General features: G+C 59.4%; 5 protein-coding genes across 5 annotated transcripts; 2 read left to right on the forward strand and 3 right to left on the reverse strand.

Annotated features, from left to right (window-relative positions):
* Positions 1–14: 14 nt before the first annotated feature.
* On the forward strand, positions 15–1,190 carry VDAG_07958 (uncharacterized protein; the record flags this gene model as incomplete). The annotated part of the gene is made up of 5 exons (XM_009652724.1): positions 15–153; positions 266–313; positions 365–648; positions 746–898; positions 975–1,190. The coding sequence occupies 5 exons, from the start codon at positions 15–17 to the stop codon at positions 1,188–1,190; spliced, it is 840 nt and encodes a 279-aa protein (XP_009651019.1).
* Positions 1,191–2,042: 852 nt separating this feature from the next.
* On the reverse strand, positions 2,043–2,666 carry VDAG_07959 (uncharacterized protein; the record flags this gene model as incomplete). Its single annotated transcript, XM_009652725.1, has 2 exons — positions 2,043–2,420; positions 2,523–2,666. 2 exons carry the CDS (start codon positions 2,664–2,666, stop codon positions 2,043–2,045), a joined length of 522 nt encoding a protein of 173 aa, XP_009651020.1.
* A 1,498-nt stretch (positions 2,667–4,164) lies between these two features.
* On the reverse strand, positions 4,165–8,394 carry VDAG_07960 (DNA-directed RNA polymerase; the record flags this gene model as incomplete). The annotated part of the gene is made up of 1 exon (XM_009652726.1): positions 4,165–8,394. One exon carries the CDS (start codon positions 8,392–8,394, stop codon positions 4,165–4,167), a length of 4,230 nt encoding a protein of 1,409 aa, XP_009651021.1.
* Positions 8,395–8,984: 590 nt separating this feature from the next.
* On the forward strand, positions 8,985–10,878 carry VDAG_07961 (uncharacterized protein; the record flags this gene model as incomplete). Its single annotated transcript, XM_009652727.1, has 2 exons — positions 8,985–10,037; positions 10,150–10,878. The coding sequence occupies 2 exons, from the start codon at positions 8,985–8,987 to the stop codon at positions 10,876–10,878; spliced, it is 1,782 nt and encodes a 593-aa protein (XP_009651022.1).
* Positions 10,879–13,337: 2,459 nt separating this feature from the next.
* On the reverse strand, positions 13,338–14,546 carry VDAG_07962 (uncharacterized protein; the record flags this gene model as incomplete). Its single annotated transcript, XM_009652728.1, has 1 exon — positions 13,338–14,546. One exon carries the CDS (start codon positions 14,544–14,546, stop codon positions 13,338–13,340), a length of 1,209 nt encoding a protein of 402 aa, XP_009651023.1.
* Positions 14,547–15,034: the final 488 nt, after the last annotated feature.

Consider the following 15,034-nt stretch of genomic DNA (forward strand, 5'->3'; position numbering starts at 1 on the left):
ATCCCTTGAACAAGATGAAGTTCCTCACGCACCTCGCCGTCGCTGCGACCATCTTCGGCGCCGTCAACGCTGGCCCCGTCCACAGCAGCCAGCCCGCCAAGGACTGCAAGAAGAAGACTGGCGACCACGTCGTCCCCTGGGATGCCAAGTATGGTGAGTGACATGCAAAATGCAGCGCCGGGAGGATTGGCCGGCTGTCGTTCCGTGCCCGCTCAAGGACTCAACATGTTGCCTGCATTCCGGAGCTGACTCGAACCCTTCTCAGCTACTGGTTTCATCCCTGCTGGCCTTGAGCTCTGCCTGGCCAAACACAGTAAGTCGCACAACGCCAACTACACGCTCCGGACGCTGACATCCACCATAGTGGGCCCGTACCTTCTCAACCCCATGTACCACGGTCATTCCGAGCATGGCCACGGAAGCCCTGGCCACGGCGGCGTCGGACTCGGCACCCCCGGCTCCAACAACGGCAGCCTCGGCGCCAGCCCCGGCACCGGCTCAAGCGAAGGCGGCCTCGGCGCCGCGGCCCCGCTAGGCAGCTGCTTCGGCTGCATCTTCACCGTGGCCAAGGAAGTGCCCTGCATCTACACGGCCATCAAGAACAGGGACCCCTCGGCCCTTCTCCAGTGCGGCATTGGCAAGACCGACGTGAGTGGACCTCCCCATGGCACAGAGACCCCGGTCCTGTCGCCTCTCTCTTCACACACGGTCTTTTGGCTTGGCCTGACGGTTTCTCTCCTTCTAGATCTGCGAATGCGTCGACTGCCTCCCTGCCGCGCTGTCCGGGTACGTCAAGCCCTGGTGCAGCTCCAGCGAAGGCGTGGGTGTTGCGCCCACGACCGAGCTCGCGGACGACAACTTTGTCGCCAACGCCGACGACAACGTCAAGGCTTTCCTCGTGCGTAGTCCCTCCTCTCCCTGCGTGTCATCTGCGTTCTCTCTTGTGAGGAAACATGCTGATATCGATCGTCCAGGGCCTCCTAAGCCCGGCTGAGCTCGAAGCTCTCAAGGAAAAGGCGCAGGCGACGAACCCTCCCCCTCCCCAGACGACCGACGGAGGCCTCACCTCGCCCAACCCCAACGGCAACGGAGCGGGCCCTGAGCTCGGCTGCATCCTGGGATCGTCCTGCGGCGGATGCTGCTGCGTTGGTCTCTGTGTGTTGAACAGCTGCATCGGCGGTTGCTTCTAAGTAAGGGTAGCGCACGGCCTGCCCTGCTCCGGCCATGTCAGCTGATGCAGGCACTCTTCTATGGACCGCTGCCGTTGTGTCGTAGCTCGCGCAAAAGAGTCCAGACCTGTTGGGCAGGCTGGAGATCTGGAGCGATTGGCAACGGCGAGAACCTAGATCAATGTATACCCTGTGCCTTGCGATTCATGCCCGTGACTTTCCCAGTTTCCTCTCTTGCACATGAACACCAAAGTCGCACGCAGACTGTCAATCATAATCTTGTCGTCATTGCCGCTCTACAATTAGCAAGACCTTGGGGCTAGCGCCCTGAGGCCGGAGCGAGGTCAAGTCCAAAGAAACGCACCGTGCCCGCTTTCTCTATGGCAATCCCAAATGTCCCAATGCTAAATAGAAGAAATCGAAAAGTACCCCCAAAGCGTCGCATGACGCAGGGGCACTAAAACGCCGATCGCCGTGTGGTGCTTGAGCTGAATAATGTTCCGTCGCATGCTCTTTGTACTCGTATATCGCCGAATGTGCTTCATCGACGTTCCCCGGTTTCTAGCAGTCATATACCACCCGCTGCGTGCCGAATTGGCTGTTACGTGGTAAAACCCTCCCAAGCGCTTGTTTGGTTCGTTCTCTCTCAGTCTGTTCGTTTCCGGCACGGTCCGTCTCTTTCTGTTTGTCATCTCAAGGAAGACTCTTTCGAGCCTGTCTCTTCTGGTAGTATTCGCTGCCACGAAGCATGCTGCATCGTCATGGCCTCTCCGTAGAGGCAACACCACCAGACATCTCCACGGCCAACCTACCACCGCCAGCAGCCCCATGCCCCTGTCCCTCCCCCGGCGCACGCCCACGCCGCCCCTGGCGTCACGCGCCCGGCCAGCGGGCCACGGGCCCCCTCCGGCGGCGGCGGGCCTCGGGGTCGCGGCGGCCCTCGCGGCAGGCGCTGACGCAGTGCATGAGCATGTAGAGAAAGTGCAGGATGGCGGCGGTGAGCTGCAGCCAGGTGTACCAGGGGGCCCAGGTGGCCTTGTCGTCGCGGTAGGGGTCGTCGCGGGAGTAGGCGCGGCCCTGCTGGGGCCGCCAGCCGCGGCGGATCATGACGTAGAAGAAGGAGACCATGCCGAGGACGCAGAGGAGGAGGTCGAAGAGGGCGAGGAAGGCGGTGCGCAGGCGGGGGATCTGGTGGGTTGCGTTGGCGAGGGTGACGAGCTCGACCATGGAGAAGAGGATGCCGAAGATGACCTGTTGGGTGGGGGGGATCTCGTCAGCATTTGTCTTCCCTCTCTCGTTCCGGAGTCAAGGCAGGCAAGGCAGCCAAGGCAGCCAAGGGAGGGAGCAGCTCACAGCTACGTAGCCAATGGGAAAAGAATCGCCATAGCGCGAGAGCGTGATGAGCGAGGCGAGGGCGCAGACCTCGACGACGATGAGCAACAGGCGGCAGCAGAACTGGAAGACGCCGTAGAGCGAGGGGACGCGCGAGCGAGTCATATTGGTCGGTGTGTATGTGCACGAAGCTGGCGCACCCAAGACCGGGGGATCAGTTTTTTTTTTTTTTCTTTGGTCTGACGAGAAAGCTCTCGAGAGACGGCAGCGGCCGAATGAAGACGGCGGCGCTGGCAGGGCCTCTCGGCGCAGGCGGTCGTTGCTACCGAGTCGCCTGGCGTTGGGGAGGCATTCGTAGGTACCTTGGTCGTATGCTCTCACGGGAGAGTGTAATTTGATGACGGCAAGGGTCGTATCCCGTTTGACCGCGATTGGGGTAGCTGTTGTTCGCTGGTCGGCCCTGTTCGTTCGGATGTCGTTTGGATGGGACGCAGGACGGAGAGAGGCACAGCAACAAAGAGACGGGACGAGGACGACGAAGCTCGCCAACGTCTCCTCGAGCAAACCAGAACTGGGCCCTGGGCCAATGGAGGGAGGTGCCCGCCGTGGGTGGTGCCCGCCGTGGGTGGTGCCCGCCGTGGGTGGAGGTGGGAGGTGGAGGGAGGGACGATTGATTATCGGAGAGGCTGGCCGCGGGAACCAATCGGGAACCAATCGCCAACGAGCAGCGGCCAATGACCAACGGTGGGACCTGAGCAGCCTTGGTCCTTGGTGCGGGGCTGTCGTGCTCACCCGGGGTGAATATAGTTCACCCGAGTCGGCCCCTAAAGCAGTGGTAGCAACCACGACGTCCCCTGGGCCTGGCCCCCTCAACCCCTGAAAGGTACCAGTCTTTCCCCTGGAGCCCCCAACGTGCCTTGGCGGGACGGCCTCGCTCTCAGTGGCTGCGCATGACTCTGACGGCTTGGCGGTCGTTTGTCCATCCTCCATGAGAATCATGAGGTATATCCTCTTCCGTCAATTGACTCGCTCTCTCTTTCTCTCTCTCTCTCTCTCTCTCTCTCTCTCTCTCTCTCTCTCTCAAACACAAGAGTCAGAGCGACCTGTCGCCATGAACTCTTCACACACGCAAATGACGGCCACTAGCCCATCTGGAGAATGCGGGGAACAGCACGTCCAACACGAGGCGGGAAATCCATATTCACTCTTACATGGCACACCCGCGCATGACTCGCAGGCTTCCAGAACCATTTGGTGTCCCCCTAGCCCCGATGGGGCACGCCTCAGGGGTTTCTTGGGATGGATGCAGTCGCCCGTCCTATCATTCGGCCGAGACGATGGCGACCCTCTGGTAATGACCACGACTTTAATACTATTGCCATTGTGAACTGCCTCGCATGGTGATATACACGTCTGATTCTAGACACTCGCTTGTCTTGCTAATGATACAGCCGCCATGCGGTCCAAGTATACAAAAATGGTACAGCCGCCCCCCTAAGTGAATCAACTCTTCAAGGCACAATGCCTCCCCGAAATACCTTATGATGCTGGTAGTTTTCCTGCCAAAACGCCCTCGTATCCCAAAAACGCCGTCTCGTGCACCATGCACCACGCACCATGCACCATGCACTATGCAATATGCACCCTACACCCGCGCATCACCTCACGAGAAGAAATACTCGCTCTCCCGTAGTCGTCGCACGTCGAAATCGCCCTTCTTCGGGATCGCCGGGAACGACAACGGCAACCAGATCTGGATCGTCCTCTGCACCGGCTTGCGCTTCTTCGACTCCTCCGACGCGAACACGACGCTGGTGAAGTGCGACTTGTCCATGGCGCTGACCACCTTGCCCCAGTCCTCCGTCGTCGCGCCCTCGTCGGCCGTGGCCGCCGACGACGCCTCCTCGACGTCCTCGCCCTCCTCGCCGCCCTCGCCCGCATACTCGGCGCGCGCCGCGGCGAGCGCCTCGGCCTGGATCGCTTCAATCGAGTTGGCGCCCTCGGGAATCTCGCCGAGACCGAGCTCCTCCATGTCCTCCGGCTGCGCGAGCGCCTCGGATGACGCCATCGAATCAAAAATGCTCGCCGGCGTCACCATCTGACGGCCCTCTTCGACCTGCGCCGCATCGTCGGAACGCAGCAGCTGCTGCCTCTTGTACTCCAGCAGAAGCTCCTCCTTGGTGTTCATCCTGTTCTGCTTGCGCCACGCCGCAACCTCCTTCTCGACCGCCGTGCCGTAGTTGACCTTGGCCAGGTAGATGGAGCCCTTGTACCGAGCCTCAAACTCGGCAGCGAGGCGCCCGATGACGTCTTCTTCGTGAATGCGGATGAACGAGTCGCGAAGCACGCGGTTCATCGAGTCAATGTCGGCGGCGTGGGTCCAGAACGAGTCGTGAACGGCGGCGAACGACAGCCCCAGCTCCGAGCACTCGAGTGCCGAGAGCAGCATGTGCGTGGCGTCGAGGGAGTGGATAAAGTTGGGCGGGAACGCTTGCAGCTGCTTCTTGCGGTTGACGGGGTCGGAACGTTCCGGCACCGTGAGCGACAAGTCCTGCAGAGACGTCTTGATGATGCGCGTGCCTGACTTGCGGTACGGTTGAGCGACGGGCATGCGGAGAGGCGTCGTCCACACAATCGTGGCGCGGAACTGCGCGAGAAGGTCATCCGTCGACGACTCCTTCTTCTCTGTAATCTTGAACCGGTTGACCGACGATGGCGAGACGATGATGCCGTCAGCCGCGATCCGCTCTAGCTGCTCCGCGGAGAGGGCACGGCAAACGCGGCCACCAATCTCACCCAGCCAGTACTGAATATCGTGGGCGCCCCTGAACATGGACGACAGAGCCTTGAAGATGAGAGTCGCAATGTACGAGGCAAGCATCATTGAGCTGATGCCACTCTCTATGGGAAGATTGGGGTAAATGGCATCAAGCTGCTTGAGGACCTGCTTCTTGGCGCCCTGGAACGTGACACCGTACACGTTGGTCATGACAGTCTGCTTGACGACCTTTCGCGTGATCTTGCCGTTGACTGCAATGGCGAATGGGTTGTTCGTCTCGAGATCCTTCGCGATGTAGTCCTTGACAATGTTGGCAACGGCTGAGTAGACGTCTGCAGGCTTGTCGCCGGGCTCGAGGTTGACCTGCTTGGCACCCCATGTGTCTCCGCCCAGTGCGGCGTAGTGCTGAAGACCGTTGCACGTTCCATCCTGGTGTACGGGAAGGTGAGACACAAACTTGGTCGGCTCCGGCGATTCAAGCGCGGCCTTGAGCTCAAAGCACGCGGCGAGGCACTGCCACGGGTCCTCAGCCTTGAGCCACCACCGGTTGCCCTCCATGGGCTTGCTGGCCGAGTCGAAGATGTTGACCAGATTGTCCATGGCGAAAGACTCGCGGTCCCGCAGACTGGCCTTGTCGAAACCGTAGACATTGGCGAGGTGAACCTTTAGCCACTTGAGGCCCTTTTCACCAAGCTCCTTGCCATCGGCAAAGCGGAGGAGGCCGCGGACGTGATCGGCGCCCATGTGGTTGAGATATGTTGGCAAGGGGTAGGCGCGGCCTCGAAAATCGATGTTGTGGGGGAAGTAGAAGGTCTGGTTGCGGAACGCGCGAGCAATCTCAAGCTGGAAGTTCATGAAGCAACGAACAGAATGTAGACCACCTCGCTCATTTTCGGCAGCCTTGACAGCGCGAAGCCAAAGGCGACGCTCCGTCGGGTCCTCAGACGCGGCAGGTTCGGTAGGGACGTGAACATCAGGGTTCAGGGCGGGAATGTTTGCGAGGGCCGTTCCACTGTTCCATGCTGCGAGCATGACCTCGAGGATAGGTGCGTTGATGCGCCATGCCGTTTGGCCCAAGACGTCGAGGCCCTTGAAGATCTGGTCCATGTCACCTCGAGCAATGGCCGCCTCGGTGTAGATTCTCTGATCCTTGTCACCGTGCTTGACGCGGACGAGGTTACTCGTGCTCTCAAGGAAGCCACCCTTGTCGAATTTGGACCATGGCTCGGGCTTGACAACCATGGGCAAGTGCTTGGCGAGGAAATCGCCTTGCGGCTCGCGCTTCATAATGTTGACGAGCTCCTTGTTGAGCAGGACCATGCCGATCTTCTTACCACGGCGGAGCTGGGTGGCGTGCGAGAAGGCCGGCTGGTATTGACTGATGAGCGTCTTGGTCTCGGGGTGTTCCTTGACGACCTTGATCTTGGCCGTATCGATTAGAGCGGAAAGAAGAGCAGCGGCAACCTTGGCCTTGACGGCAACAGGCCACGGAGTGTCTGCCCTTGGCTCAGTGTCCTTGGCGAGCGGCTTGACTTCGCCCTCGGCGCCGAGCTCAGCGCGCACAGCATCTAGCTTTGACGACTTGCTGGCGACCTGCACAACCCGCCTCCGCTTCGACTTGTTTGTCTTCGTCTTGCTGTTCTGGACGGTCAGTTGCGCGCGAATATCCTCCTCAGCCAGCTTCGCGAGGCTGCTCAGAGCTGCCGAGAGGGGCATGCCCTTGTCGACACCAAGGATGGCCGTGGAGCTCAGGGTGCCGAGAATTGTTACCGCAGCCAAGCGGCTGGGGGTGGAGAGTCGGAGGAAAGGGCCGTATGTGCAACGATCGTAGTCTTCGGGGGTCTTCCTGGGCTTGGCCTCGGCGAGTTCAACCTTGCGCATCTCGTCGGTGAGGCGAGCTTCCAGGGCGAGCTGCCAGTCGTAGAGACGCGAGTTCAAAGAAGCGGCGGACACGGAGCTGTTGAGACCCATCTTCTTCAGCGATTCGTTCTCCTCGCGCCATCGCTCGACGGCTGCGTCGATACAGTCACGTTCCAGCCGGGCCTGAATCTCGCGTTGTTGCTCGTAGGAGAGGGTCGAAATATCGCAGTCCTGAGGCATCTTGTCGAAAAGGGTTAGAGTCTGCTTGAGAGTCTTGAGACCGAATCCCTTTTGAGGGGTGGCCAGGACTTCAGGAAGCTCGCCAAGAAGCTGGGGCGGGAGGCGAGTGGGCTGGGTGGCTTTTTCCTCGGCTTCCTCAACTGCGGCAGAAGGCTCTTCGGGGGCGAGGTTGTACGTTGGGCAGACTTCTGTGATGGTGGCAAGATCTTGATCATTCAGAATGTCGGCCATGGACAAGACCCGCAGACCAGCCTCGCCCGGTGCCATGCTCATATAACGCAGCACCAGGCGGTCGAGCCTGCCGGGCTGGTGTTCAGAGAGCAGAGAAGCCTTCAACATGCATGCCACGGTCTCGGCGGTCTGAGGCAGACCCTTGCCACGAACGAACAGCTCGTACCACTTGTGCAGATCTCCGGCTTGTTTCCTGTCAGGATGCGAGCGCAGCTGCTCGAGAGAGGCCCGCAGGAACTGGTTGCCAAGAATCATGAGCTCCTGGCTCGGTACGCCCTCCACTGCACCGAGACGCTTGAGGACGAGGCCAGCACGTTCCAGGTTGTCGACTCGGAGGCAGGCGTCGAAGATGGCGACCATCTCATCCACGTCACCAGGGACGCCCGTGAGACTTGTTCGGGCTCGGGGAATAGGGGCCGTAGCCTCCTGAACCCTCAGGGGCGAAGAGGGGTCAAAGGCGCGGAGGTCGTGGTATCTGGGTCGGTTGATCATCGAAGGATAGGCGGGCATCGCTGCGGCCTTCATGCCGCCAAAGGACGATGGCTCCGTGAGAGGGACGTCGTCCATTGCGGTGGCCAGAGTGCGTCCGTGGGAAAATCCTGCGGCAGCGCCGAAGCTTCGCCTCCTCTTGAAGATCCGCAGCTCAGATTTCGTGACGAGGCTTCTCCTGCTGGAGCATGCCAAATTTGTGCTTGCACTGATGCATTTTATGAGAGGTTGGGATGGCCGTAATGTGGCGGCGTGATGGAGGCTAAGGTGTCTTCTGCCTGATCGCATGAGCATCTTGACGAATTTGCTGGGGCACGCGATAGGGAGGAATTCGGAAGGACTGGGGTAGCTCGGTGAGCTGGCGGGATGTCGAAGAGTCAAGAAACAAACAAGTACATGGGATAAGAAAGGCAGATAATTAAAGATCTAATGCTGGATGGGAGGGAATGTGGACGTCTATTGCGCTGGGACGTGTCGCAGGTGGTGAACGGCGATGGGGAGCAGAGACAAGAGGTAATCGTCCAAGACTCACTCTCTCGTCGATAAGGAGTCGACGCTGAGCTCCCCGAAATTTTTGCCCTTGGCTGCCGGGGTCCTGCGACCCACCTGCTCCTGTGACTGGCCAATTGCGATTCTGTCATACCACGGTCACGTGCTCTCGTGCTTGCCACAACGCCTGACGGGACGCGAAGACGCGGAAAGTGGGACAAACCAGGACTTTGGGTTCTTGCCAGCCTTGCCAGTGTTGAAGCTTTCTTTTGGCTGCAAGAGTCCGCCGTACTGAAACCTTCCATTTTTTGACGTGCCAGATTAGGCAGGCTGTGCATGTCGAAGCATCGGAAACTATCTACCACCTCTCCATCCAAGGACCTGCCACCCCTACAATGGCGTCTCGACCGGCAATGACGGCATTAGGCTGCTTCCGATGCAGGACAGCCGCTCTCAGGGCTGTGGCCTCGGCGTCTCGGCCAGCTCTTCGATCACAGGCAGCTCCATCTCGAATCATCCGCAGCTCTGTGCCAGCGACCCGATCCTTCACATCCGCCCGCACGGGAGGCGCTCTTCAATCCAAAGATACAGACCCTGAGCTCCGGGAGAAGCCTTCCGTCACGATAGAGGAACCAAAGGCCGTGGAAGATGCGATCGATGCGTTGGAAGCTGCCTCCATCGCCGAGGCCGACACCAGCGCTGGCGACGACAAGACTACCGAAGCAAGCTCCGAAACGCCGTGGTATCTCCAGGTCGATGCGCCCGTCCATGCGCCCACGCAGCATGTCCCTACCCTCCCCACAGTCCCCGATGGCGCGCCCTCAATCCTCGAGCACATCATGAAATTTGCCTACGAGGAGATGGGCCTCGACGACCTGGAACTTCTTGACCTTCGTGAAATGGACCCCCCGCCAGCCCTGGGCCCCAACCTCCTTATGCTCTTTGGTACCGCGCGAGGCGAACGCCACCTTCACGTCTCATCCAGCCGACTGGTCAAGTGGCTGCGTAACAAGTACAAGATTGACGCCAGCGCCGCGGGCCTCATTGGCCCTGGCGAGCTGAAGACCAAGCTGCGCAGACTGCGAAAGAAGGCGAAACTCATGGGCACCAGCGCTGTGGTGCAGGGCGGCGACGATGGCATTACGACTGGCTGGATTTGTGTCAACCTGGGCACCCAAGGCTCGGACGTCAAGGAGGCCGCCAGCTTCGACAGCTTGGGCCAGATGTCTGGATTCGGTGGACCTGCTACCGGCACGACACTTGTCGTCCAGGTCATGACGGAATCCCGCCGGACAGAGTTGAACCTCGAACACCTCTGGATGGGCCAGTTGAGGAGAGCCAACGAGGCGAAAAATACGCTCGAGGTGGACGCCGAGGAGAAGGCCTTTTATGCCAAGTTTGGCGCACAGCCTCCCAAGCCGAAAACCCCGGGTGCAGCCGAAGCCAGCGTTCGCCCAGAAGAGGGGATTTTCCACCTCTGCGAGGCAGCTTGCGACGCCCTCTGTTGCCCAAGGTCTCGAAACGGACGTCGACGCCATACTCAAGGATGCCCGTCTGAAGATTGACGACATTCGGGAAGGAGGCGCTCCCGTGACGGCGGAAAACGGACTCAAGCTGCTGGGCTCCATCTTTCGGTCCGTCCCCGTCGATGAAGACATATCTGTCGAGCAGGCCACCCTTGCTTTGTCGCTGCTCGAGACCATGACGGGACGCGGTCTGCCGATCCTGAACCACGACGTTCTCGTCACGATGATTGAGTCGATCGTCAAGTCGGGCGCGCAGGGTGACCGCATCCGCCAGATCCAGAGCAACGTCGAGTACCTCCTCACGCACGCCGTCACGACCTGCCCCAGCGAGATGCACCTTCTCCGCCTGCTCGAGGCGTACCACCGCCAGAAGAACCTCGACCGCTTCTGGCAGACGTGGCGCACGCCGCCGCGCCACGGCGCCCCGCGCGGGCCCCTCCTCTACCGGTACATGTTTGAGCGCGCCGCCATGCTCAAGCGCCGGGACTGGTGCATCGAGGTGCTGCGGCATTGCGCGCCCGAGATGATGCACGAGGCGCCGCCCGTGCTGCCGGTCGGCGAGGTCTGGAAGGCGCTGCGGGCGTGCCTCCTGGTCGTCGACGCGGGCGCCGAGGCGCTGGCCGAGACGCCGCCCGTGCTGCGCGAGACGACGGCCAGCAAGGAGGAGTGGATCGTCAAGAGGAAGGCCAATGCCGAGTTTGTTAAAATGTACCGGGATTTCGACGCGACGAGACAGCGCATCGAGAAGACGGGGCGTCTCTGAGGTAGGGGGATGTATAAAATGTACGACCGTGTATAGCAGTGTAAGATTTAGTAGGCATCTGGCAAGGCATCAACTGTCATAGGCATAGGAGCGGCGCACTCGAGGTGACAATTTTCATCTACTCGTCTAATCATTGGAATGTCGGGCTGTGATACACGTGATAAATGCCAGTTTGGGACGTTTCTGCTAACGTACTCCACAAGCGAGTGGAACACACAAGCGAGTGAAACACTCAACCACGACCGCACAAATATCAACCTGATTATGTTTGCATGGCGATGTCATGTTCACACGAGTTCGGGCCCCCAAGTGACAGCCTGTACAGTGTAATGATCTGACAGGTCCTTGAGTTATGTCCTGCCTTGCCGCATGTTCCACAGCGTCGAGGGGCCAATTCTATACCCTGCTTACGACCCCTACTCAGCTGCGTTTCCTGCTTCATCTGGACGTCTACCTCATTCTGGGCTTGAATGTCCTCTGCTTCGGCTATAGACATGCTTCCCCCTTGCCTGAGACGCTTTTTCTTCGCTCTGCGACGCTTGCTTAGGGTCTCTAGCTCCCCTCGTATGAGCTGGACCTCGGACTGTACGAGGGTGAGTTTATGCATGATACTCCGCGTTCCCTTTGCTAAGTGGTCAACGGCGCCGAGAATAGACGTTGGTGAGCTATCTTGATGACGGGCAATCCGATTTTTGATGTACTCAGACTGCGAAGTCGTCTCAATCGGATTGTTGGGCGTCCTCGAGACCCAAGGTTCGGGTATCCCTCCACTGCTCCCTGGAGGCGTTGGGGTATGTAACTTCACATCCAGCTTCGAAAGGACTGCTTCCGGGTTATGAGGAACGAGTCCAGCTCCCCTAAAGGCCCCTTGGATGTTCTTCTCCGTCATTACCTCTTGGGATGCTGTAAGAAACGCAGGGAAGAAGTCTTCCTTGGTGATATGGCTTATACCCGCCCGCATCTTCTTCTCGATTTGCCGACCGTACGCCTGCTTAAGCGGGCCAAAGCAGCCAATATCGAGAGGCTGGAGTAAATGAGATGAATGAGGCGGCATACAGAGCGCGATAATGTTGTTTTCCTTGCAGTAGGCGTCGAATTCGATCGAGTGGTGACTTTCATGTCCATCTAGAATGAGGAGTCGATGTGTGCCTGTTGTGCGAGGCCTGGTGTACTTATCGAAGTGCCGAATCCATTCCAGTCCTGTTCTATTGGTAGTCCATCCGTTTTCAGTCGTGGCGATAACCCAATCCTTTGGTAGGGATGTTTCTTCGTACCAGCTCGAGAGGTGATATTTGCCTGCGACCACGATAAACGGCGGGACGCACCAGCCTTGGGAATTAACCCCCTGGATCACTGTGACCCATTGTCGATTTCCAGGTTGTATGAGCTTCGTATTTGAGCGCCTTTCCGAGCTTGTGACGACCATTCCTGTTGAGATAACGCCCATCATAAAGCCGGTCTCATCGAAGTTGTAAATATCTGCGGCCGCAATGCCGTACTTCGCAACCACATTCCGTACAAGGCGAAACCACGCGTTTATCGCGTCTGGATCTTCACATTGGGCCCTCTTATAGTCGTATCTGCGAAAGAAACGCGTCTTTAGCTGTGGTTGTCGCTTGACGAAGTTTGAAGCCCAGTTGACTCCGACGTGTGGCGCGCCTCGGTCGGCGAGCAGCCTATTGGCCATATCTTCCACGTCACGAAGCCGGGGAGGAAATGATCGCGAATCCAGGTCCAGAATACTCTCAATAATTGTCTGCTCCTCTAAGGAAGTCAATGTCCTCGAATTCGGAGGGCTGTCGCGTCGAGAGATAGTTCCCTTCAGTCGTCGGCCTAGCGTCACATGGCTCACGCTGTAGATCTTCGCAGCGCTCCGAATGCTTAGCTTGGGATCTTTTTTGATAGCTTCGGTAGCAAGAATCAATTGAGCTTCTTTGCAAGGAGTCTCCATGTTTAATTGTGGGTAGAAAGGTGATGAAAGATAGGTGGTTGGGGAATCGCGACGGAGTGTTTCACTCGCTTGTGTGTTCCACTCGCTTGTGGAGTACGTTATTTTGCTGTTTTAAAAGATAATATTGGGAGGTGTAGAAGTTGTCCTCCAGGTTGGCTTGGGGTTCTCAACCTGATTATGTTTGCATGGCGATGTCATGTTCACACGAGTTCGGGCCCCCAAGTGACAGCCTGTACAGTGTTGGCCTTTGGCTGGTTGGTCTACTGCAGTATGTTATTAAAAAAAACACTCGAACGAAAATGATGGTCTCACGAAACGAAATTGAACATTGGAATCATACTTCATTGATTCGCTCCAGCAACAGCACCATATGGAGGTATGTACACGGACGTGACTGAGCTCAGACTCGTAGGAAAGATTTGAGCAGCACGGCGCATGGCACTTGACCTCTTTGGATTGGGGAGGCATACAAAGCAACATGGTCACAGACCGAGGAAAAATCGTGCCATTACAGCTTTGGACTTTCCTTCAAAGCCTCGCGCAGCATAGGCCCAACCCTCTTACGGCTGTGCGCCACGTTCCGCTGCTTCCACGCGCGGCGCCACCAACCATTGGACACGTCGTCGAGCCTGCCGTCATCATACGTCTCGAGACCGAGCTCTCGCTCGTTTGTCTTGACGAACGCCTCGACCGCCTGGGCGGCGCCCTCGCTAAAGGCCCACACGAGGAGCTCCCGCTGAAAGTCGCCGCCAGGGTGCAACGTCGTCATGACGACGCCGACGTCGAGGCCCCTCTCGTCAACCCAGTCGTTCAGCGCCTTGAGCAGGCCATCCTGGTCGCCGTTCGCCGACTCGTCGATGAGGTAGCGCAACCCCTGCGGCACGGCCGACACGCCGAGGACGCGGCCGCCCTCGTACCACTGCTTGTAGTCCTTGCGCCAGACGTCCCGCAGCGCCATGCCCGACAGGTCCTCCTTGACGCGCGACAGCTCGCCGAGGTACGCGTCGCGCCCGTAGGCCTGTTCCTGTCCGGTGCCGACGACGAGGCGCTCGAGAAACTCGACGGCGCGCACGTCGCGCGGCGTCGTCTTGTCGGCGGCCTTCAGCCCCGCCGTGTCCACGAGGACGGCAGCGAGACCGAGCCATGCGGCGCCAGCATCGGCGGCCTCCTGTGCCGATCGGCCGCCCTGCAACGCATCGTCCCACGCGGGCCGGCACCATTCGACGACGAGGCTCGCGCAGCTGCCGCACGTGTCGATGAGGCGCGGCTCGTCGCCCGTCTGGGCCGGCACGCTGCGCTCGTCGGCGTGGTGGTCGACGCAGCCGACGACACGAGAACCAAAGCCGCGCGCGGCGAGGGTGCCGGTGAGGGCGTTGTGGTCGACGAGGACCCAACGTGTGGATTCGGGGGTCAGGGTGTCGGCGAGGTCGTCGAGGGTCAGGAGGTCGCTGGGACGCAGGCGGGCGCGGGCGAGGGCGGCGGTGAGCTCGGGGCGCAAGGCGAGGTCGGCGCGGGGCAGGTTCGAGAGGGGGATGTGGAGGGTTGGCTGCGCAGGTGTCGTGCTGCGGAGGTAGGCGTAGAGGACGGCTGAGCAGAGGGAGTCGAGATCTGCGGACTCGTTGCCGACGACGAGGGTGAGGGGCGTGTTTGGGCGGCGTGGCGCTGTCAGGGCGGCGCGAGCCTGGGCGAGAAAGACGGCGAGAGAGGGCCGGGGCATGTTGTCAGTCGGTCTACCCGAGGGATGCTGGTGATGGAATTGGTGACTGGGCTAAGCATCAAGCTTCCAGCATCAAGCATGAAGCATGAAGCATCGAGCTTCCACTATAAGGTAGCTACCTACCTCGGCGAGGAAGAGGCATCGTTGGTGGGGCTTATCGGAGAGCTTTATCTTAGCTTCATGGCCCTTGTATCGTCTTGGCTTGGCTGGTTGAGATGGAGAAGAGCCGCTATCGGCGTGGTCCCTGAATCGCGGGGTTCTTGGGTAGGAGGTACCCAGAGCGAGCAAGTAGACGAGAAGTGAGGTCAGGCAGGTCCGACCCACCGAGGCACCCTTCTCGAGGCAAGACATACGGCCCATTCTCGGTCTGACTCGGCATCGTCCCTGCCCGTCTTGTCCGGCATTCTCACCGCCGGTGGTTCTTGCCACGACTTCTCGTCGCGGCCTCCCTTCTTGATCCTTCTCCTCAACCCCTTCTCCTCCATTCT

The sequence above is a fragment of the Verticillium dahliae genome, genomic scaffold (assembly GCF_000150675.1).
Source record: "Verticillium dahliae VdLs.17 supercont1.18 genomic scaffold, whole genome shotgun sequence".
NCBI lineage: Eukaryota > Fungi > Ascomycota > Sordariomycetes > Glomerellales > Plectosphaerellaceae > Verticillium > Verticillium dahliae.